At 45.7% G+C, this 22,185-nt stretch overlaps 2 protein-coding genes across 10 annotated transcripts in view; both read left to right on the top strand.

Annotated features, from left to right (window-relative positions):
* The window catches only part of mcf2lb (mcf.2 cell line derived transforming sequence-like b), a 33,396-nt gene extending 16,195 nt beyond the window's left edge, over positions 1-17,201 (top strand). For 2 of the 6 annotated variants that reach the window (XM_068572225.1, XM_068572227.1), the window contains exons 4-33: positions 2,880-2,970; positions 5,937-6,056; positions 6,187-6,303; positions 6,968-7,117; positions 7,191-7,315; positions 7,930-8,044; positions 8,142-8,261; positions 8,833-9,024; positions 9,106-9,297; positions 9,615-9,774; positions 9,897-9,955; positions 10,047-10,132; positions 10,234-10,300; positions 10,390-10,505; positions 10,637-10,706; positions 10,807-10,899; positions 10,981-11,073; positions 11,201-11,326; positions 11,724-11,945; positions 12,026-12,118; positions 12,378-12,456; positions 12,637-12,706; positions 12,836-12,942; positions 13,076-13,168; positions 13,593-13,655; positions 14,020-14,085; positions 14,674-14,783; positions 15,695-15,807; positions 15,902-16,005; positions 16,116-17,201. In XM_068572225.1, coding sequence (XP_068428326.1) covers positions 2,880-2,970; positions 5,937-6,056; positions 6,187-6,303; positions 6,968-7,117; positions 7,191-7,315; positions 7,930-8,044; positions 8,142-8,261; positions 8,833-9,024; positions 9,106-9,297; positions 9,615-9,774; positions 9,897-9,955; positions 10,047-10,132; positions 10,234-10,300; positions 10,390-10,505; positions 10,637-10,706; positions 10,807-10,899; positions 10,981-11,073; positions 11,201-11,326; positions 11,724-11,945; positions 12,026-12,118; positions 12,378-12,456; positions 12,637-12,706; positions 12,836-12,942; positions 13,076-13,168; positions 13,593-13,655; positions 14,020-14,085; positions 14,674-14,783; positions 15,695-15,807; positions 15,902-16,005; positions 16,116-16,192 — 3,289 coding nt within the window. In that variant the 3' untranslated portion in view covers positions 16,193-17,201. Of the gene's footprint in view, positions 1-2,879; positions 2,971-5,936; positions 6,057-6,186; positions 6,304-6,967; positions 7,118-7,190; positions 7,316-7,929; positions 8,045-8,141; positions 8,262-8,832; positions 9,025-9,105; positions 9,298-9,614; positions 9,775-9,896; positions 9,956-10,046; positions 10,133-10,233; positions 10,301-10,389; positions 10,506-10,636; positions 10,707-10,806; positions 10,900-10,980; positions 11,074-11,200; positions 11,327-11,723; positions 11,946-12,025; positions 12,119-12,377; positions 12,457-12,636; positions 12,707-12,835; positions 12,943-13,075; positions 13,169-13,592; positions 13,656-14,019; positions 14,086-14,235; positions 14,315-14,673; positions 14,784-15,694; positions 15,808-15,901; positions 16,006-16,115 lie in introns of all 6 variants that reach the window. The other 4 variants (XM_068572229.1, XM_068572226.1, XM_068572230.1 and 1 more) reach the window with 4 other exon arrangements.
* Positions 17,202-17,596: 395 nt separating this feature from the next.
* Positions 17,597-21,657, top strand: LOC137782782 (PHD finger protein 6-like). 4 transcript variants are annotated; one of them, XM_068572399.1, is made up of 12 exons: positions 17,597-18,181; positions 19,062-19,166; positions 19,280-19,413; positions 19,516-19,550; positions 19,636-19,703; positions 20,023-20,093; positions 20,217-20,266; positions 20,417-20,479; positions 20,590-20,672; positions 20,788-20,810; positions 21,322-21,392; positions 21,484-21,657. In XM_068572399.1, the coding sequence occupies exons 1-12, from the start codon at positions 18,071-18,073 to the stop codon at positions 21,624-21,626; spliced, it is 957 nt and encodes a 318-aa protein (XP_068428500.1). In that variant the 5' UTR covers positions 17,597-18,070; the 3' UTR covers positions 21,627-21,657. The 4 variants fall into 4 exon arrangements, with proteins under 4 accessions (XP_068428500.1, XP_068428501.1, XP_068428502.1 ...); XM_068572400.1 differs by lacking the exon at positions 20,417-20,479; XM_068572401.1 differs by lacking the exons at positions 20,023-20,093; positions 20,417-20,479 and having other exon boundaries at positions 20,254-20,266.
* Positions 21,658-22,185: the final 528 nt, after the last annotated feature.

The raw sequence follows: 22,185 nt of genomic DNA, 5'->3' as shown, positions 1-22,185 counted from the left end.
CCAATTAATAATCCAATCCAGGGTTTCTTATCAGTCTTCAGCAGACTGTCTCTGTACACATGGACAGAGCCGGACCAGACATGGAGGGTGAGGGGGGGGGGTAATGTACAAAACCATTTCTCCAACTCTTCCTCCTGGAAGCCGTCCTCTGACTCGTGTTTCTACCCTTTCATTACTTCTTTGATATTTTCCTCACTATTAAGTCTCGCATTAACATGATTTAGGCCGCCGTGTGCTCATGTCTTATAGGCCTTTAAGATGTTAATAATAATCTGTCAACACAGCCTCTTTTTTACACTTTAATCAATAAGTAACAAGCTGTATAATCAAATGTCCTTATCGTATTCAGGCATCAGTGTTCGGATTTCACTTTTCAAAATGTTCTTTAATAAACTGTTTTACGGGACAATGAAAAAAAAACAGCTAACATGCAGATATATGTTGCATCCGTGTTAAATGGAGGGGGCGGAGCCTCCAGCTGTCCTGGACTCAGCGGCAGATGGCCGGCGCTACCTGAGGGACCTGACGGGGCTCACGGTGCACAGCTGGGGGCCAAACGTCCTACAACTCTGCGCTGTGCCCTTGAACAGCTGCTGCTGCTCTGAAACAAATACCTTTGGATCAATATTAATGGCAGACATGTTTTAGAATGGTGGCTTCATGGTGCCATATGGTTATTCTAATCAATTATTTATTCATTGAACTACCAGAAAACATGCTATAGCATGACATATTACCCTAATTCCCTCTAAATGTCTATTTTTATTAAAGCTTAGATGTGTTTAGTGTTGAATTAATTTCAGTCTTGTCGCAGGATTTTCTGGATCCTGATACGTTTACTTTCGGCTTTGCATCTTTAAATACACTCAGGAATGAATTAATAGCTCGGTCCTTTGTCCCTCCTCTTATGCATCGCTCTTTGGCTTTGCAAGTACGTGCACAAATGCATTTAGGTTTGCTGATTGGTTTTATATTAAAAAGGTGCCATTGGCAGGAAGATGGAAACCTATTAAATGGAAATGCATGTGGCTTAATCTGATTTTAATTGAATGCTGTTATATTCAAGCAATATCTCTCTCTGCACTGCTCATCACACCAGGAGATGCTGCAGCAGTGTGTGTTGCTGCAGCAGTGTGTGTTGCTGCAGCAGTGTGTGTTACAGCAGTGTGTGCTGCAGCAGTGTGTGTTGCTGCAGCAGTGTGTGTTGCAGAAGCAGTGTGTGTGTGATGCTACATCTGCAAAGCATTCATGCATTCATGTCCCTCATCACTGCGTCGCCATGAGGCAAAGCCTTTTTACAACTCACAGCTTCTCACTTTGTCCTGAGGAATCCAATTATTGTCAGGACACTGATGCATGTGCAGCATCTCCAGGTGAATTAAACGGTTTAATAAACAGCGAGACGCGTCTGTTCACGATACAAACGATAACCACACAAGACGTTATACTATTGCACTTTTATATATTCAGAATAACCTTTTCAGAACAAAAATTCTAACTTGTTTTAGTGCATCGAATCAACATTTACATTTTGAAGGCCTAATTTACACCCACAGTCCCAATAGAATAACAAAGTAGATCAATATTATTATTGTATTATTAAAATTGAAATGGGACATAAGTAATAGATATTCTTCTGTCACACAACAGCAGAGAGTTATTTCATTGTGTTCTTCTGATTCTTCAGCCTCAGGTGCTCCATGTTCACCATAAACTCCCCCGTCTCATCTCCGGAGCCGTAAATGTCTTGGAGGCAGTAAGAGCTCTCCTCCTCCTCCTCCTCCTCCTCCTCCTCCTCCTGCTCCTCCTCTTCCTTCTCCTCCCTGGCTTTGGTTAAAGCAGTTTGTGCTTTAAAAGCCTGAGTGGCTGTACGAGTTTCTGTGGGTGACTGAGCACACAGCTTAGAAACGGGGATGATGGAGGTAGAGAAGAGGAACAGATAACGGTGAAGGGAAAAGAGGATGAGTGGCACTAAGAATGTAAATGCTGCAGTGAGATAAAGTCGAGAGGCAGACATGAATTAACATTCTGTGTTTTCCTAATAAATGAAACCCTCGTGCTTACAGAGTCTGGCCCCTCCCCCTTCGTCCGCTGACTGGCTTCTCCAGCTGTCCGTCACTCTGCAGCCCTCCTGTGATAGGCTCCCGTGTCTGCAGCTCCCAGCGTCCCATTGGCTGGCTGATGGATGCGGTGCAGGGGGGTCAGGCTGTGGTGGTCTGCAGCGTTTGGTTCCCTCCCCTTCAGGCAGCACACTGGGCTCTACCTCTGAGACGCAGCGCTGTGTCCTGTGTCTTCACGTTGGCTTTATTGTCCCGAGGAGGTCTTGTATCTCGCTTGTGCAGTGGTTGCAGGATGATGGACATGAAATCAAATACCTGAGGAGTGCTGTGGCCTCGCCGCGAGGTCCTGACAGCACTGTGGTTGCATCGGGTGTTCAAGTGCACACGGGGGAGTCTGCACATGGGATTATCATTGATTGTTGGCGGCGTGTAAAGCATACAGCTCTCCTCTCTTCTGGGACCAGAGAGGACGGCAGGGGAAGGGAGGGAGGGGGGAGTCTGGAGGTACTTCACAGCAGCTCCTCTGATGGATCACACCAGCTGTCCAAGAAGATAAAGAGCAAAACAAGGAGCTGTGAACGAGCACTTAGGCTCACGGCTGCTGTACTGTGCACACGGCAGCTGGAAACTACATGTATGTTTTGTGTCTTGTCTCTTTTGTTCTGCTGTTAAAAGTGTCTTTACACTGTTAGATTGTGTCTGTGCTGCTCCACACTCCAAACATTGTATGTTGTTTTTGTCAATGCGAGTTAAAAGTTGATCTCTTCCCACCATGGCGCTGCACTTTGTGTTGACATGTTGTGTCTCTGTGTGCCTCAGTTTGTCTTCGACAGACGTGGGTTTCAACCTCGTCATCGACCGCCGGCAAGACCGATGGGCGGCCGTCAAGGGGACCCTGCTTCGTATCGCAGTGAGTTGACCGTGCACTTGCTTTCTCCTGCCTTCATAAAGTCTTCGTGTGAGAGGAACAACTGTTTCAGTCAGCTGTTCAAAAGCCGAGGACCTGCAGGGCGACGGTGTCTGTCGGGCCGGGGAGAGGTGTTGGAGCGTCTCCATCTCCCTTATCCCTTCCACCCTGAGGGGGGTGGATATGAGTCAACCTCATCCTTGAACTCCATCCCATCATCACAGTGCCGTGTGTTTCCATGGCTACAGGGACAAATAAACAGCCACGTGCCAGAAAACAGACAGAAGCAGATGATGTTGCTTTTGTTCGAGCAGTCATTTAAATGTCTCACTTGTCGTCTCCGCACCAGCAGAGGCACAACAACAATGTGTTTACACATGTTGTGTTATGATTAAGCAGGAAGTGAAGCCGCTGTATGAACACACAGCACATCATTTATTGTCTCATCACTTTTCTTTGTCGCACCTTTTGTTGAGACGAAATGTTTTTAAGGACGTGCTTTATTCTGCTCATTTCACTTCTTCTTCTCCGCTGGGAGGCGAAAAGCTGTCTGTTCATCTGTGTTGTGTGTTTTGTGTCGGGAAGTGATGAACTGTGTGTGTGTGGGGGGGGGGAGGATGGCCTTCGTAATCACACACTCTTCAGGGTAAAATCATGATTCATGCTCTAACGGGGTGAGTTCTCACAGCTTTACCAGCTTCATTCATATCAACATGCCGTTTTTTTTTGCCCTGCAGCTGCAGTACAGACATTAAAACTGCTGGTTTACAGGAGACGGGACCGTTTGGGACCCATCTCTCATTAACGCTGACGGCAGCAGACTAATAACCCGACACAGAGAGAGATGCAGGAACAGATGAAACGTCTCGGAGAGAATGAGAGATGAATATCACCGGGCGCGGTCTCCAGAGACACGGGAGTCCACATAGCTCATTTCAAATTAAATCAAGCTTTATTAATCCCACAAGGGAGACTTTTACAGCTGGTAATAAGAGGCGTTCAGTCAATGATGTCCTGTTTGGAGGGATTCAGCTGCTAAATTGGTGATGATGATGATGTTGAGATGAAAACAGGAGAGCTGCTGCGTATATGTGTAATGTAGTCAAAACACACTGTGAGCCAGGTTTTTGAGTGTGTGTGTGCATGTCATGGGGGTGTGTTTGTGTGCGAGAGGATATTGAATGTTTATGCAGTTGAAGGATTCCCTTTGTCTTGTTGTGTGTCTATTTATACGAGCACACTTGTGTACATATGAATGTGGGTCAGTGTGTCTGTGTGTGTGTGAGTGTGTGTGTGTGTGTGTCTGTTCGATCTGATGACAGACAGGAAGTGTGTTCATGGACCGGCCCCAATTACAACTGCAGAGTTACTGACAGTCCCTGAAGGGAAGTCTCCTCTAGTGTCATCTATCTGGCTCTTCTCTGAGGCTTTGTGTGTGTGTGTGTGTGTCCGTGTGTGTGTGTGTGTGTGTGTGCATCTCTCAGCCTACAATTGACAAAGAACAAAGAGCAAGTAGACCATGACCATGACTGCCAGCAACCACACATCCAAGCTGCAGGGTTGGATGGTTAGAAGCTACAATCTGCATTTAAAGGTCTGGAGATATTATATAGTGTTGTTGTTGTTGTCAACAAATCCATGAAAATAGGAAAACCAACAATTATTTAGTGCATTCCTTAATATTTATAATTTCTAAGTCCATTCATGGTGACAGAAGATGTGAATCTGTGATCATCAATACAGCGTTTTATTGTTAAAAAGAGGCTAAATAATTTTCTAAAACAGTTGTTGTTGTTTATTGGACTATTTATGGTTCTGTGTGTTTGTGGGATCGAGTCAAAAATAAAGTCCAGTGTCTGTGTTCATTGTAATAAGAGAACAGTGTGGTTCATGTGTGTTTTATAGTTTTAATAAAAGACTATGTGCCACACAGTTAGAGGAAATCAGGCTTTGGCTCAATGAGGATCCGTTTGTGGAGATTTCTTTGTTGCCAAAGAGGAAAATAGACTTTTTGAGTGAGCTGCACACCATGTCAAAGTCCATAAATACAGTGAATATAATAGCTCCTTGTATGGTAATACTACTGCCATGTTATAAAGACAGCAGTAACTCCCACAATCATCATTTCTACAGACGGCACGGGACCGTTTTCCCAGTTTTCCTCCTCGTGTCGGCCGGTCAACAAGGACAAACCCTGAGTTGATGTATTAATTCCATTAACAGTGCGTATCCCAAGAGGTTCCTGTTGAGGAGGGTTTCATTGTCATTTCTGCTGAGAGCAGCATTCCCCAACTCGCTCGCTCGCTCAGGCCGGCCGCTCAGGCGCAGCAGCCGTTTAGGTCATTAGCTAATTAAAGTGGCATTAACAATCGAACTGCCTCAGGAGAGGAGATCAGTGTTCACCCTGAACCATCACTGTGCTTCCACAGCAACACTCACTCTGCGTCTGTGTCATTCAAGACCATTTTATTGGCATTTTACTGGTTAATAGCTGAGCTGTGTGCTAGCATGATGTAGCTTAGCATGATGAATATGAGGAGAATGTTCCAAAAGGATCTTTGCAAACCATTTTTTTGCTTAAGATGAATATATTTGCAACTTTTTTGTGTGCGTCATTTTAAAGTATTGGATGATACTGGGTAAAGAAAGCCTGCACACATGTATGACTTGGTGGTGACTCTGCCTCATTATTCACGCAGCAGCATCGCAGCGACATGAAGATTAATGTCCCGCCTCCACAGGACGATACCCCGACATCCCCCACATCTCCCGTACCGCTGCACACACACTCCACGAACACGCTGTAATGTGTTTGAGCGAGATTTCCACGTGAGACACAAAGGCAGGGATATAAAGGAAGTGCTGTCTGTCAGCAGAAAGAACAAAACCCCTTCCTACTGAAGTGTGTAATGTATAATGGACTCCTGCGTAAATGACGGCCTCCATCGTCTCTCTCTCTCCGTCTTCAGGGCTCCTTCCCAGGGAACCTCCAGCTGGTTCTGGTGCTGAGGCCCACCACCCTGCTGCAGCGCACGCTGTCGGACATCCTCTTCAAGTTCAACAAGGATGAGTTCAAGATGAAGGTGCCGGTGCGTACGGTCGCTGCTCCTCTGCGACTTGTTTTCTTCCCAAGAAGAATTCATCGCACTGTAACGTGCTAGTTTACATGAGTATTGTGGAGTGATGTGTCTGTAATAGTCTCAGGTGTTTCTGTCTCAGGTGATCATGCTGAGCTCAATCACGGAGCTCCACTCCTACATCGACCGCTCCCAGCTGACCCGGGAACTGGGAGGAACGCAGGAGTACTGCCACGACAAGTGGATCTCTCACCGCACTGTATGTACGCTGTGTGACCCACCAGTTCAGATGTGAATATGATAAACTATGTGCACGTAAACGGTGAAGACAATGAACAGCCGCGTTTTGACAATGTTTTGAACAATATTCATACTTCTCGATAATGCATCCCAGAAATATGGTTTGGCTTCTACCGGGTAGAGTAGACTTCCTGCTTCGCCGCTTTCCTCTCGCGTCATCGCACACGACTCACACGGCGAGATCGAGCCAAAAGAAAGTTGCTCGTCACAAGAAATCCTTCACTGTGATTTGTCAATTCGTATTTGACATTTTGTGAAAAAACTGACCAATGAACACTCGAGAAAATCTTTCTCTTTACACTTTTACCTCATGACAAAGGTGCTTCATTATGTAGAGAGCTGAGATTGTTATTGGTATGTATCTTATATGCACAGGGTTAACAATAAAACAAGATTATAGTTTTAATTTGAGAAGCTTAAAGTCTGGCTGTGTCTTGTATATATGTTATCGTAATGTAATGACATCATCAATGCATGGTCACTACTTTAGGATGACCATTAGAAGTTGGAGTTCAAACCCAGCTCCTGTTTTGCTGCATGTCATCCAATAAAAGCAGAATAAACCCCGCCTCCATCGTGAGCGTTGCGCTCCAACAGTCTTGCTTGTGTCTCGCGTGCTTCAGGCTATTGAAGGCTTTGCGTTGATGGTGAAGAAAACGGCTCAGATCCTGCAGGCCTTCGGGACCGTGCTGGCTGAAACTGAACTCCCCAACGAAATCCAGGCCACGGCCGCCCTGCTGAGCACGCACACCAGCAAGAGGGACAAAATGAAGGTACCGCCTGGATCACGTGCATGTAGACAGGTGTGAATAGTTCTGCATCTGGATCACATCCGTCTGTCTGCAGGACGACCTGCTGGTCGCTCTGGATCAGGGCAGCAGGCTGCTGGAGAGCATCAATGAGCCGGTGGTGCGAGACCCGGACCACAACATGAACCAGGACGAGCTGGAGAATCTGGCCACGGTGCAGAGGTGAGAACCGCTAACCTCCTGAAAACAAGTCCACCATCAACACAAAGGAAGCAGACAGGTGGAAGAGATGCTGTATGATGTTAAAAGAAAATGCTCTTTTCACTTTAAAGCTTCACATTGTGATTTTTTTTCTCCATTACATCTAAAAAAAGTTATATTTTTGAGTTTTTCAAGATCAATTGGAATAAAGTACACTGTGTGGATTAAGATTAAGCGCTCTGACTGTCATAAAACAGATTTCAGTCTCTTAATTTTCTGCAGATTTCTCCGTCTAACAAAGTTTAAAGCAAACGAACATTTATTTAGTTTTCTCGGCTGCTGATCTGTTGGAAGCTGCTTCAGCTCCACTGTCAGTGTAGCTGGAAAAGTTGGCGATGCATTTTTGCTTTGAGGTCAGTCGGTACGGTATTTTAAGCGACCCTGAATCCCATGTCAACAGGCATTAGCTCTACATAACACTCACAGAAAAGAGATCCAAACACCTCGGTCTCCCCACTGCTTGTTCTACTTCACTCACGTCTTTCGGCTTCGGGTCGACTCTGCTGAGTTGTTTTTAAACGTTGACCGCTCTCCGCCTCACCGCGTCCTTAACTTTCCTTGCTCTCTTTCTTCAGGCTGCTGTCCCAGCTGGACGAGACGGAAAGGGCTTTCGATGAGTTCTGGCTGAGGCATCAAACCAAACTGGAGCAATGTCTCCAGCTGCGCCACTTTGAGCACAACTACCGAGAGGTGAGCCCGACAGCGCCGGCCAGATTGTCCGCACACGAGCCTCCGGCGGAGGCCGCGTGCTCCCCGTTTAAACCCCACGGCGGTGTTTGTGCTGCAGGTGAGGGCTCTGCTGGATCAGGTGTCTGAGAAACTCGCAACCTTCTCTGAGGCGGGGATGAGCCCGGCCCACGCCGACCACGTCTTCTGTGAACTCAGCGGCTATGAGGAGAGAGTCCGTGTAAGTGATGCCGCGTCGTTTCACCGCGAACAGATGAATAATATCTCGTGTTATGACTTCAGTGAGCCAGTCGGTGTTTCAAAAATATTATTATTATTATTCATAACTGCACTGTACTCTCTTGAAAAAGGTTTGACCGAGCAGAGTTTCATTTAATCTGAGAAAGCGTTGATGTTTGTCTCTGCCAGCTGCACAATCACCGACATGTATTGAGATTATTTAGATCATAATCTGATTATCAGATCTGCTTTGAAGTTTGTATGAAATGCACATTCCAGTGCTGCTGGTTGGTCCATGGTGGCCATGGTTATGGAGTAATATTTCATTACCGTAAGGGAATATGTGGGCTTTGTACAAGAAGAAAGTCCGCAAAAAACTCACCTAACCCCACGGCATCATGGATACCTAAGTGTATCCTGTATAGCGCCACCTGTGGACAAAATGCAATCACATTTGTATTGAAAAATGTTATGAAATACATCTGAAATCAAACAGTTCAGTGTATTCTGGCTCCTCCAGGTCTGAAGCATTTGGTAAAATATGCTTTGACTCAATAAGTGTGACTCCTCAGGAGGTGCTGGACCGAGCCTCGTCGCTGGCCGCCGTCGGAGACGACCTGATCCAGAACTCCCACTACGCCGACGACTCCATTCAGCCCAAATGCAGAGAGCTCAGGGCCGTCGCTGAGGACGTGAGCGGTGACCTGCGGGCCAGGAAGGAGCGCATCCTCAAAGCCATGGAGCTGCACCGCTGTCTGGAGCGAGTAAGAACGCCCTCACGCTCCTGGTCCCGCTGCTCTGGCTTCGTTTTTTACTGATTCTTCCTCCTCCGCTGTCCTCCTCAGGCGTCCAAATGGGTCGACGATGGTATATACCTGCTGGCGTCTCAGCCAGTGGACAAGTGTCAATCACACGAGGGGGCGGAGTCAGCCCTGAAGGAGCTGGAGCGCCACCTGGACGACGCGGGCCAGAACCAGCTGACAGAACTCGGCACCGTCTGGAGGGAATACGAGCCGGTGCTCAACCCGCAGTTCAGAGTGAGGAGACGACCGAGCAAAGCATGATTATTATAATAATTGCACTTTTGGTGTGTCCATAATATTGTTTGCGCATGTTGAACATCAGTATGATGCACATTGACCACATGTTGTATTTGTACTTTTGTGATTTCTACTTATTCTGTAAAGTTTTCCCAAAAACGTCTTGCAAAATCATGGCCCACTGTATCAGATGTTTGTTATAGTGCTCGATATGACACATTTACATCATTATCAAATGATCTGCTGGGAGAAAAGATTCTTGTATATGCTGCACGCCCGTATTGACGCTCCTCTGCCCGCTTCTCCTGCTTCAGAATCAGGTGGAAAAGGTTTTCCAGAAGCAGGCGTCCATGCAGGAGATGTTCGACAAGAGGAGGGTCAGCCTGAAGAAGCTCGCAGCCAAGCAGACCCGGCCGGTGCAGCCGGTCGCCCCCAGACCGGAAGCCTTCATCAAATCCCCCGTCGGCTCGCCCGGTCCGTCCCACACACACACACACACACACACACGTACACACACACCTGCACGGATAATCTTTCATGCACTGACGTCCGTAGATGATCGTAATATTGACCCACTTGGTTCTGCTCTCTCGCAGCTCACAGAGCGCCGCAGACGAAGGGCTCAGAGACCGACTCTGGGAACAACTGTGACAAAGTGAGTGTTGTCACGCCTCTGCCTTTTGTGCGTTTGTGCGTCTCTCGTCACGGTGACCCGATGTTTTTATCATTTATTTTATTTATTCCAGGAAAACGGCCAACTGCAGAACGGAGACAGCAGCAGCAGACATGCGTCTCTCTCGGAGGAGGAGGAGAACCTGGCGGTGCTCAGGAGGTGAGCGATCAGTTATCTCGTTATCTGCAGTCCCGTGCATGCATCCACTTTTATTTGTGCCTTTCTGTTCATCCCCCGCTCTCCTTTCTGCTCGTCTGCAGGCATGTGATGAACGAGCTGCTGGAAACGGAGAGAGCCTACGTGGAAGAGCTGCTCTGCGTCCTACAGGTGTCGAATTCACTCCGCGACATAAACGCTTATTCTTCTCCGTCTTCGACTCGTGAGTGATGATGTTGTGTTGCGCTCGCGTCTTCCAGGGTTACGCCTCTGAGATGGACAATGCAGCGATGGCTCACCTCATCCCCGCTCCCCTGCAGAACAAGAAGGAGGTTCTGTTCGGCAACATGTCCGAAATCTACCACTTCCACAAGAGGTGAAGCGGCGCCCCCTGCCTGTCGTTGGTGACGCCGACATGTTGTCCGCCTTCAAATCCACATTTTATTCAAATATCCCTTGTTTTCACATTCTTTCATCGTCTTTTTCATCCATTTGTTTTGTTTCCAGCACGTTTCTGAGGGAGCTGGAGCAGTACACCGACTGCCCCGAGCTGGTCGGGAGGTGTTTTATAGAGAGGGTGAGTGAATTATGAGATGTTCAGCACACGGGTGTGAATCCCACTGCGCACGACGAAGAGGGTTTATCCTGAATACAACTTGTTGTCGCTGCTCCTCCAGATGACAGACCTGCAGATTTATGAGAAGTACTGTCACAACAAGCCTCGCTCTGAAAGCCTTTGGAGGCAGTGCTCCGACTGCGCCTTCATCCAGGTGAGCACCGTCGGCACCATCAAGGCTTTCAGTCAATAGGTTTGTTTTATTTTACACATTTGTTCCCTACGTTTCCATCAGGAGTGCCAGAAGAAGCTGGAGCATAAACTCGGCTTGGATTCTTACCTGCTGAAGCCCGTTCAGAGGATTACCAAATATCAGCTGCTCCTGAAGGTACGATAGCACCAGTATGATGCCACCAGTATGATGCCACCAGTATGATACAACCAGTATGATGCCATCAGTGGTCTTTCTGGTCTTCGCGTATGTCTGAGCTCCATCGTTGTGTTTCTGACCACAGGAAATGCTGAAGTACAGCAGGAGCTGCGAGGGCGCCGACGACCTGCAGGAGGCTCTGACCTCCATCTTGGGCATCCTGAAGGCTGTCAATGACTCCATGCACCTCATCGCCATCACAGGATATGAGGTGAGACATCAATCACAGAACAGTGTATGTAGGGCTCTGACAAATATAATGTATATAAAGGCAGATAGATGCATAAGTATGATGTCATGGGGAGCTTCTGTGATTTAATGATGGAAACGTTCAACAAGGAAAAGGCGGATTTTACTATTGCATTACAAATAAATGACAAAACAAAGTATAAACAGGTCAAATATTGTTTAAAAAACATGGTTTCATTTTTTTTTAGACATAAAAATTAATCAAACCAAACATTCTACAATCTATGTGACTCCAGATGAACACTGACATGGAGCACAGACAGAAAACAGACGCAGACATGTTTGAATATTAAATTATGACCTCTAAACAGAACTTTAGCAGCATGCGGTCCATTAGCTTCGTCTCTGTCTTTTCTCAGGGCAACATGACGGAGCTGGGCAAGCTGCTGATGCAGGGCTCCTTCAGCGTGTGGACGGAGCACAAGAAAGGTCACGCCAAGGTCAAGGACCTGGCGCGCTTCAAGCCCATGCAGAGGCACCTCTTCCTCCACCAGAAGGCCCTGCTCTTCTGCAAGAGACGGGAGGAGTACGGCGAAGGCTACGAGAAGGCTCCCTCGTACAGCTTCAAGCAGTCTCTGAGTGTGAGCGCATGAAGCGCCTCTTGCACGGCCGTCTGTCTGTGTTTATGAAATGTTTTTACCACGCCCGTCTTCTTTAACAGATGAGCGCCGTCGGCATCACTGAGAACGCAAAGGGAGACAACAAGAAGTTTGAAATCTGGTGCAACTCCAGAGAAGAGGTCTACATCGTTCAGGTACCTCAACACCTGGAGAGCAACAGTGTTGATGTTTCTGACAAGTAGCATCTTTGTAGCCGAAGCCTGAATCCTCTGTGTGCAGCTCAGCCATCAGCTCTGTGCGCTGTTTTGTCTTTTTTTTATGTAATCTGTTGCAAAATAGAAAAATACTAAATAACAAGAGGGCTTCTTTTTGAAGTGAAATGTTCTATGTTTGGATGTGTACCTCCAGGTAACAGTGGTAAGCATCAAACAGCTTCTTAACTTCCTGTTTCAGGCGCCAACGGCTGAAGTGAAAACCACCTGGGTGAACGAGATCAGGAAGGTTCTGACGACCCAGCTGGAGGCCTGCAGAGGTACCGCGAGAACGCGTTAAAACACGTTTAATGAGTCAATGTTCACACTGATATCCATGTTCAAGCACAAACTGGACCTCTTACAGTGTTATCAGTCATGATGACAGAAGGACAGGCTCTGATAAATGTTGCATCGTGGGTGTTTTGAAGCGGTCGTTCTCCGTCTCTTTGTTTCCAAAGCCAGCCAGCAGAGGGCGCCAGACCAGGTGTTCCAGTCCCCTCCTGCAACCAGTGGAGCGGTCAGTCTCAGGTAAGTCTGGACTGCCCGCCTAATGTTATTCTCTCTTACCACTTAAATGCAGAGTTTGATTTGTGAAAGGCCTTTTTACATATGAATCTGCTTATGACAAAGCTCATGCTGCACTTTGTCGTCCTGCAGCCCGTTCAGGTCTGGACAGAGGAGCCTGAAGAGGGGAGAGGAGAAGAAAGCTGAGCCCTGCAGCGCCGACGCCAACTCCTCCTCGTTACCAAAGCCTGCAGGAAAAGGTGAGACGAGAGATGTCTTAACTTGTGTCTTTCCCACTGAATCCTGTACCATGCTTCCTGTGTATTCCTTGTCTTCCTCTGTATCTTAACGTCCTCTTTTCTCGTCCCCTTCCCGTCTGGTTCTCGGGGTCAGAGGAGGCCGTGGCGAGTCCGGCCTCAGACAGAGCTGCTGTGGCTAAGAAGCGTTTTACTTTACAGGGCTTCAGTAACCTCAAAGCCCAGAAAGGTAACCGGAGGCCACTCAGTCCATTTCATACCCAACATATCACATCGTCATCATCATTTAGACTTATTCGCTTTCTTGCCGAGACTTAAATGAGAAGTTAGAGGATGCTCCAACTGTCTGTACGGAGACGACAACTTACTGGAAGTTATTTTATGATCTCGGCCAGGAAACCGTCCGGCTCGTACCATAAAGCCTGTGAGCTTTGGCTCTGCAGATTTAATTAACAGCCTTGCCGTTTCCCCATTTCCAGTAGTTATGCTAAGCTAACCGGCTACTATGAAGCAGTAGCTTAATTTTTACTGCTCAGACATAAGAATGGTATCGAACTTCTCATTTAACTTAAGTCAAGTCGGCTGTCCTCTGAAGGACAACATGATTAAAGATATACTTCAGTAGGTCAAACCCTGCATGCTTCCCTCCACAGAGTCCTCAACTACTGACGACAAAAGTCTTACTTTACCATCCACGATGATCTTCCCCTCAGCAGGTATCACACAGCTCGAGACCCTGGTGGTTAGATTTAATACTCTTTACACAGCTTTGACTTGTAGTAGTAGGACAAGCCCAGTTGGAGGTAAAAGTGTTGCTGATGCTCTTTTGGTGTCTCTTCCACTCAAGAGGCATCACAACATTGAGCTGTTTTGCAGCTTTTCTCAGTATCATAATCAACTTTCGACCTGCGTATCAGTCGTCTTATCTCAGTTTAGTCTGTGTCATTGTCGTCTGAGATGAAACGTTGCTGTTAACTATGTGACGTTTGTGCTTTTCTTATCAACATGTTAGTTTTTGATGGCCAGTTACTTTTCTTTGCCTTGACAAACACGCTCTTCCCTCTTTCTTCTTCGTGGCAGGATCTCCCCCGAGTCCCGATCACAAGACGAAGCGCCAGAGCGACCCCACGCCGTTCGGCTTCAAAGGTGTGTAGTTCCTTCACGTGCGTACTCTGCCTGTCCGGTTAGCGGCTCACCCCCGACGCCCGAGCTCAGCCTCAGTCTGTCCCGACGATGAGTTTCATTGGCTGAGGCTGCTGCGGGGTGAGTGATGTGTTTCTATTGTCCTGTTCCTCTGATGCAGGTCCTCCACCCCTCCAGCTGAGCAGGGACAGGTGGCGCAGCACTCCTAGTCTCTTACAGACAAAGTGGAGAGGTACACTGTGTTGGGCCCTACAAACCCTTTAGACACCGCCTTTCTCACATCTCCACGTTTCCTGCAGGCTCAGCGAAAATCATATAAGTACTCGCTGACATGGAGGACTTTTCTGCCACTTTTTTTCTTTGTTTGAGTCGGCGTTATGAATCTGTCCGTGCATGCCCCGCCTCCCGACTCTGCGCGAGTTCTGGGTAACGCTGTGGAGCTGATTGTGTCAAGCTGGGGTTTCTGTTTTGCTTTTTGTGGTTCTTCCTCTGCCTCTTTCACAGCGTATCTCTCTCCCTGCAGGTGTTTGACAGCAGCTGAAGGTAGTTGTTGCTGTGCACTAACCCTCTGCGTCTCCGTCCTCCCATCAGGCTGGAACAAGACCTCCCTGTCGCTGGACGCCTCAGAGGAGCACGACGGCTATTCCAGCGCCGACGATCCTCTCAATTCTGACCCGGAGGACGACAACGGCAAGAAGCTGGTGAGTCGGATGCACATTTCCGTGTTGCATTACTCGTGTTTTTTCGCGTTTGATTCCACTTATTTCCATCATCAACAAATGGAAAAAATAACCACTATTTATGAATTTGACTTGTTGTGGAAGTCCCACATATATCAGGAAACTAAGCGCCGCCTTGTTCTGTGTTCATCGAGGTGTATTTACTGCAACTAGCAAGACGTCAGCTGTATGAAGAGCAATTATTCTGTGATTTAATTGCAATTAACGGTTAAAAAAGATAGTGAAATGACTACATAATGATGGCAGTCGGGGTTAACTCTGGGTGAACGCCTAATATATAAATATATATATATATATATATATATATATATATATATATATAAAAATAACACAGGCATCGCCCCTTAGTGGTGAGATCCCTTAGTGGTGAGATGGCGACATCTGCTGGCCGTTGTCGTTATCACACATTAAAGTGTAGAAATAGTTTCTCATTAAAACTAAAGAAAATCAATGGGTACACAACAGTGTTCAATCTGGATTTGGATGAATTGGTATTCTTCCAAATAATAAAACATGCATCTATTTCAACTGAACACTGATTTTTCATCGATGCTCCGACAAAATAGATGTTATTCAAACATAAAACACTGAGACGATAGGACACACTGTCGAGGTGCATACATTTTACACAATCGGCCGCTTCATAGCCGCAGGTGAACTCTGGTTTGATTCATAATATTTAAGCTGACATATGATCCCCTATGTTCACCAACTATTTGCTAACTTTGTCTTAAAATGTCGATGAGCAGCTTTAAAGTTGGCACATGATTGGTTCGTCCATTCATAGCACAATACTACGGCACGTGTTAATGCAACCTATATCTCATTTTCGTATGCATCTTTCCCTGTTTCCTGATCTCAACCTCCAACAGTGTGCCGGTAAATACAGAGTGACGGCTGACTACGAGAAGGACGACGCTCAGCAGCTGTCGGTGAAGAGCGGGGAGCTGGTGCAACTGGTCAGAGAGGCCGATGACGGGCGCTGGTGAGAACACGGTCCTGCTGCTGCCCGTGAGGAACAGTAGTGACGTTGCATTGCACTGCAGTGAAAGTGTGTGTGTGTGTGTGTGGCTCTGCAGGTTTGTACGTAACCTGAGCAGCTCGACGGAGGGCTGGATCGCGGCTGCTAATCTCATCACGCTCATTGAAAAGTCCAAGTCTTGCCAGTCTCTCACCAGCTCAGGTATTCAAACAAACGGCTCCAGATAAAGAGCGTGACAGGTGATCAGGTGTGTGTTAAGCGTCAGTACGTCGGACATTAATCCTCAACGTGTACGTGTGTGTTTCCCCCAGAAGGCAGCGGCTCTGGTAACCTCAGCACATCGTCCAGCTGCAGTGAAACCTACACGACCTCTGAGGTCAAACCCTGAACCCTCAGACTCTCACCAAACATCACCAAACTGCCCTCATCACCACGAGCATCACGTTGCTATCTGTGCTGTATTGCCAACATCGGTACCCTTAAGAATCATGTCAGGTTTCCACAGAAAGCTGTATTTTTAAAAAGAAAATTCAAATCATACACATGCACCAGTTGTTAAGATGATGTGCCATACACGTGCACGTGGTTTAGACTTGACTGTGCTGCAGCGAAGACACCGAATGCTGGATGGATGAAGACATCAGAGTCATTTCACTGTATGGCGAAGCGATCTTCCTCGTCATACACTTGTCTGTACATTTTGTTGGGGATCCCTGTGTTTCTAATGTAATAGATGTATGAATGGGCCAGCGGGACTGATCTCAGTTAATGCATCTATTTGTGTTCACATTGAAAGTGAAGAAAGCGTAGTGGTTGTGTGTCTGTCAGCTGTCTTTGTGTTGCTCATCTGCACCGTTTCACCCCAGCAGGAGTTTATAACTCTACTGTTACTGTAAATACAACGGAGGTGTACAGCTTGTTGAGCTTGAATGAATGTCTTCTGGGAGTCTTCTGCGTTTCCCTTTTCAAGTTGTATTTATTTTGAAGAAATGGAAAAAGCCCACATATATTTAGACCCTTTTTTTGTGCTTATTTCGCTGTTTTTTTTTTTACTTTGCCTGTCTGTCGCTGGTCTCACTGTGGTCATTAGAAACCTGTCCTGCCACCAGCGGCCCACATGTTGTGTCTGAGGTTTGTCTTTCGGGGTCTCTGTTGGCCTCATGGTCTTAACTCTGTGAGTTTTCATGTACGCTGCAGTTTAAAACGTTTCCCCGTGTCGATGATCAGAGATCACTGTATAGCGCTAACTTATTCCCTGTGGAGGATCACGTTCTGAATGTAGATATTGTTCATTAAGTCTGTCATGAAATGTTTATTTGAGATGCTATATTGTACATTTAGTTTGGTGACGTCACTACTTTGTGACTTGTTACTTTTCTTCTTCTTTTTTTTACATAAACAGCTTCAATTCAGTTCTGGTCTCTTGTCTGATCTGTGAAGGCGCGTCAGCTGACTGCTGAGAGCTGCTCTCATGTCTTTCACTGGGGATGAAACAAAGCATTTACTTTAAGTATTACACACACACACACACACACACACACACACACACACACACACACACACACACACACACACACACACACCCCCCTTTGGATCGGAAACGAAAATGAAACTGGCCAATTGGGTTGCCAGGTTTGCAAAACCTACCATTTATGCTTAATTTATGCGTTTCTTTTCCCTTTATCCGATTGAAATCGGTTTTCATTTTATTTTTTGAAATTAGCCAGGAAACCTAAGTAAAGTAAAAAAAAATAAAAATAAAAATCTCAAAAAACGAACTAGTCTTGTTGACTACAGCATGCAAACTCCACTTACAGTTTTCTGTGGAAAAACAATTTAAAAAAAGTAATATATGGATGTGACAAAAACCGGATGTCAAAATGTGCATTTACTTCATTACAACAGGGAATCTGTTGACAGTTGAATTATGATATGAATGAGAACAATAAGTTCTCTGGCAACATTCATATATACAAAAGACTATATATAAGACTATATAAAAGACCACATCGCTCAAGAGAAGCGATTGGTCTGTGTGATGTTTGGAGATCGGGGGATATTACGGATCAAACCTGGCAACCGCCCGCAAGGTAAAGGGCGGGTAAACAAGGCAAAGGAAGTCGTTAGGGACTCGATAGTTTGGGACGTCCCGACGTAACGCCGCGGCCGCTGCTCGGCTACTTTTTAAAGAAAAACTTTTACACAATAACGAACTTTATCTCGGACAAACAAAGAGTGTGTTTGTGTTTGCGGTTCGCCGACAGAAATGGACGGCAGTCACACGGTGCGCTGCGCACTCTGTCTGCGGCGCGAAGAGACCGAAGCGACCGGACCTTTGTCGACGAAAGATGACGTCACGGCTCACCAAAACTGTTTGGTAAATATAATAAACACGTCTGTCGCTTTGATTAATCATTCACTTCTAGCGAGTGTGTTAACCTGAGACTGCAGACCAGTGAGCACACATCCGCCGAGTAAAGGGGCGGTACGTAAGCTCAAATGAAATTATGATATTATTCATATTCAAACCGCAGATTCTTAAACTTGTAAATTAAAATTACAACGCAGTCTTATTCAGACTGATCCCTGCTATGTCCATGTGGATGGCCTTGAAATTCTACTGTACAGTTTAGGAGAAAATTGAATTCAAAGTCAGCTTCAATAACATAATGATATTCATAAATGTCACAATTTCCAATATTCAAACTGCTATAAAAAGAAGTCCTTACATTTGTAAAGTAAAAGTACGATGCAGCATTGTTCAGACTGACCCCAGCTCTTTCCATGTACATGGCCATGAGATTTTACTAGACAGTTTTGTAGAAAAGTGACTTCAAAGTCAGCTTACATGTAATAATGATCTTCATAACTTCACCAATTTCAATATTCAAACTGCTATAAAAACAAATCCTTAAACTTGTAAAGTAAACTTACAATGCAGCTTTGTTTATGCTGACCTCTGTCATGCACATGAACATGCCCGTGAGATTTTACTGGACAGTTTTGGAGAAAAGTGACATCAAAGTCAGCTTCAATGACATAATGATATTCATAAATGTCGCAATTTTCAATATGTAAACTGCTATAAAAACAGATCCTTACATTTGTAAAGTGTGACATAAACAGGTTGTGCATCATTTTAGTGATACAAGTTGTTACACACCTCGGATGTACCTCCTTTAACCTAACCTCCAATGTCGGTCTCTGAATTTCAGTGTTATTGTCCGAGACATTTTGTGTTTTTTCTTTCCCTCCAGCTGTTCTCCTCTGGCCTTTATTGCCGTCATTCTCCACAGTTTGACGACCTGTTTGGTTTCACTGTGAAGGATGTGCTGGCCGAGGTGAAACGAGGAAGCAAACTGGTAAAGAATGCTGATTTTAGGTTGTTTTTTTTTCACATGATTTGGCCTCTGATCCATTGATAATGTGCCGGAAGCGATTTTTATGTTGTGTTTTTCTAATTTGTTGACATTAGATTTGTAACAAATGCAAGAAGAAGGGTGCCACTGCGGGGTGTGAAAACAAACGCTGCAAGAAGTCCTACCACTACCCGTGTGCTGTTAAAGACGGAGCGAAGAACGTAGAGGATGCAGAGCACGGGAAATACGGGTCAGTCCAACATTACTGTTCATACGTCTACATGTTGAGATCTAAAACCCTGAAACACAGTTTAAACAGTTTTAAAATGTTCTTTTTTTCAACAATCTTCAGGTTGTTCTGCTCCTATCACCATCAAATGACACAAAGTAGGTGCCCTCCTTCCTCTCGACACGTTTTAAGTGTACAACATATTATGTGTTGTGTGTTGAATTTATATTTTACTCCTCCCAGGACACAGCTTCCCTGTAAACGGAGGTGCCTCCACTTCCAAGAGTGCGAGTGAAGCCGGATCCTCGAAGGTTAGATTGAAGATCTGTTACATGGATAGAAGATCACTTAGAACTTCAAAGCTTAAATGAAGGGTCAGCAACTCTTTTTAATGCACGTTTCAGCAACGTTTGGGGACTATTTTCAGCGGCGGATTTCTGCACTTTTTGCACCTGAGGGAGTTTTCAAGGCAGCCGGATGCATGTTGTAGGTGCATGTTTGGCTCAAGATGAGTAATGAAGCAGCGTTGGGATTATTTTTAGGCTTTACAGAATTATTATTTCTCTAATCTCAAAAGTCCTGGTCGAGAGTCCGTGTTTAGAAAGTAATGATGTCCGTTCTGTTCACGAGGTGTATTGCATTGCCTGTAAGAAAACAGAAGGAAATATCAGCTTGGACAGTTTGTCCCATAGCATTGTCATGTAAGTATGTTCAAACTATTGCAAACATTTCTTCATCAGCGTGTCACTAGACATCTGTGTGTTTCTACTCTGCTCGTGGTAACAGCCGCTCATGTGTGTGTGTGTGTGTGTGTGTGTGTTTAGGTTGTATTGTCAACAACACGCTCCTGCGTCACATCAGAGCATCGCCAACGGTGAGTCCTGACGCCGCCGCACGTTGTCTTAAATAAATAATAACAACTTCAAACACATCTGTTGTACGTGAGTCTCAGAAGACACAACTTATTTTATTCAACTTTATTTGTTTGTCATCACGCCTTCCACCTCGGACACTTTTCCTCCAGGTGCCATGTTTCTCTCTCACAACTTCATGATATATTTCTTGTCCAGGCATTTCCTTAAAGTGTGTGAGTGTCACTTCAGACAGCTTCTGACTCACTGACACACATACACACACATAGAATCTGCACGGTGCAAGGTGTCTGCAAGGTGACTGAGGTTGTGTTTGTGTTCTCAGGGGATCGGACGGCAGCCGGCCGGCCGGCCGTGTACAACAGCGACTACGACTCGTGCAGCATCGGCACGCGTCCATCTGTCAAGGTATGACCACGGTTCACAGTCACCTGACATACAGATTCTCAGTGCTTTTTTTAAAATTTGCTTTGTGGAGTGATTCAGTGATTTATGATCATTTTGTTTTTGCTTTTTGAAACAGAGGAAGTTGAACTTCAAACACAAGTAAGTGTGAGATCACTTGAATGCGTGACTTCCTCCAGATTGTTCACTGTACATCTTCTGTTTGCAAATTCAAAACGTGAAGTTTTAGTAACAGGAAAGGAAACAGAATCCTGCACCATGTCTTGAACTGTGTTGGTCCTCAGACCTTCATGATCTACGGTACAAACTGCTTACAGATACAGGCCATTGGCTCTTATCTACGCACATAACCATCAGACATTAGATGGGAAGTCTTGCTCTCAGGCGACTGAGGGCCTGAGGCCTTTAAATGCTCGCTGCAGCGTGACCTCGTGACCTTTGTCGTGAAGGTCAGAGGAGTGAAGTGAGTTCAAGTGACGGACCGCGTGCACAATTCTTTGCTTTCTTTCCGGGTCACCTCCTACCTAGACTGTTGTCTCTGTCATTGCGTCATTGCTTTGGTTTAAAGCAGCGCCGTCACTTCCTGCTTCCCATCAGCTGTTCATCAGCGAACAGAACGAACAGTTCTGACCGTCTGACCTCTCTGCCGCAGGGAGGGCGGGCCCATCAAGCGTAAAGTCCGGGCGTTGATCGAGGAGGAAACGGATGATTCTTCAAACCCGGGTATGCGCTCCTCCACACAGGAGACTGTAACCGGTGTGTTACTGTCGTTTGAAGCGCTCACCAGATGTTTTCCATGTCTCTTCTGCTCCAGATGAGGACTCTGAGTCCGACATGGGCGCGTTCGCCCCCATAGACACGGATTTCGCCGAAAGTGCAACGTCTGTTCCAGAAACCCAAGTACGTCTGTTCCTGTTCATCATGACGTCGTCACGAGAGGAAGAAGATATTCAATAATCTGACAATATTTGTTCTTCTCCTTAATTTATTCTCCTCCTCCTCTCTCTTGGCTGTGCGTCAGTTGAGCAGGTGAGATCAAACCTTTCTGAACTGAAATTATGAATTGCATTCACATTGTTTTTCCACCTCAATTACTGAATACACCATAATTTAATCCAAAAGAAAAATGCATATTTATGTACTCATTATTGTTTTTAGCTTTTGCAAGATTTGTATTAGTTTGTGATATTATTATGAATTGGGTGTGTGCATAGTTTTGTCACACAACACTCAGACAGTGAAGTTTCTATTCCAAAGGAAACAAACTGCATTTATTTGCTTTATTTATTTATTAGCTACTCGTGACTTTGCAGCTCAAACATGGAAAACAGTTGAATATCTATAAATTAAAAGCTGAAATTATCTTCCTGAAAAACACGTCTAAGTCACATTTCCTCGTAGAGACATCATTGAAAAATACTGAGCGAGTGTGATTTCCACATCGCACACGCTCGCTTTGACACGACACAAAACACATAACACAGTTCCATTTATTTCCATTTAATCTACTGCAGTC

The sequence above is a fragment of the Clinocottus analis genome, unplaced genomic scaffold, assembly GCF_023055335.1.
Source record: "Clinocottus analis isolate CAN_PGR_092001 unplaced genomic scaffold, fCliAna1.0.p SCAF_12, whole genome shotgun sequence".
NCBI lineage: Eukaryota > Metazoa > Chordata > Actinopteri > Perciformes > Cottidae > Clinocottus > Clinocottus analis.
The sequence above is the reverse complement of the archived record's forward strand: the minus strand, read 5'-3'. Positions and strand labels throughout refer to the sequence as shown.

What these genes read in the sequence shown, in the direction of transcription:
- LOC137782782 (XM_068572399.1), top strand. Translation starts at nt 18,071, where the DNA reads ATGGACGGCAGTCACACGGTGCGCTGCGCACTCTGTCTGCGGCGCGAA. An exon ending in GCAGAGCACGGGAAATACGG is followed by an intron (nt 19,414 to 19,515) that starts GTCAGTCCAACA and finishes AACAATCTTCAG; the next exon opens with GTTGTTCTGCTCCTATCACC. An exon ending in ACATCAGAGCATCGCCAACG is followed by an intron (nt 20,267 to 20,416) that starts GTGAGTCCTGAC and finishes CTTTTCCTCCAG; the next exon opens with GTGCCATGTTTCTCTCTCAC.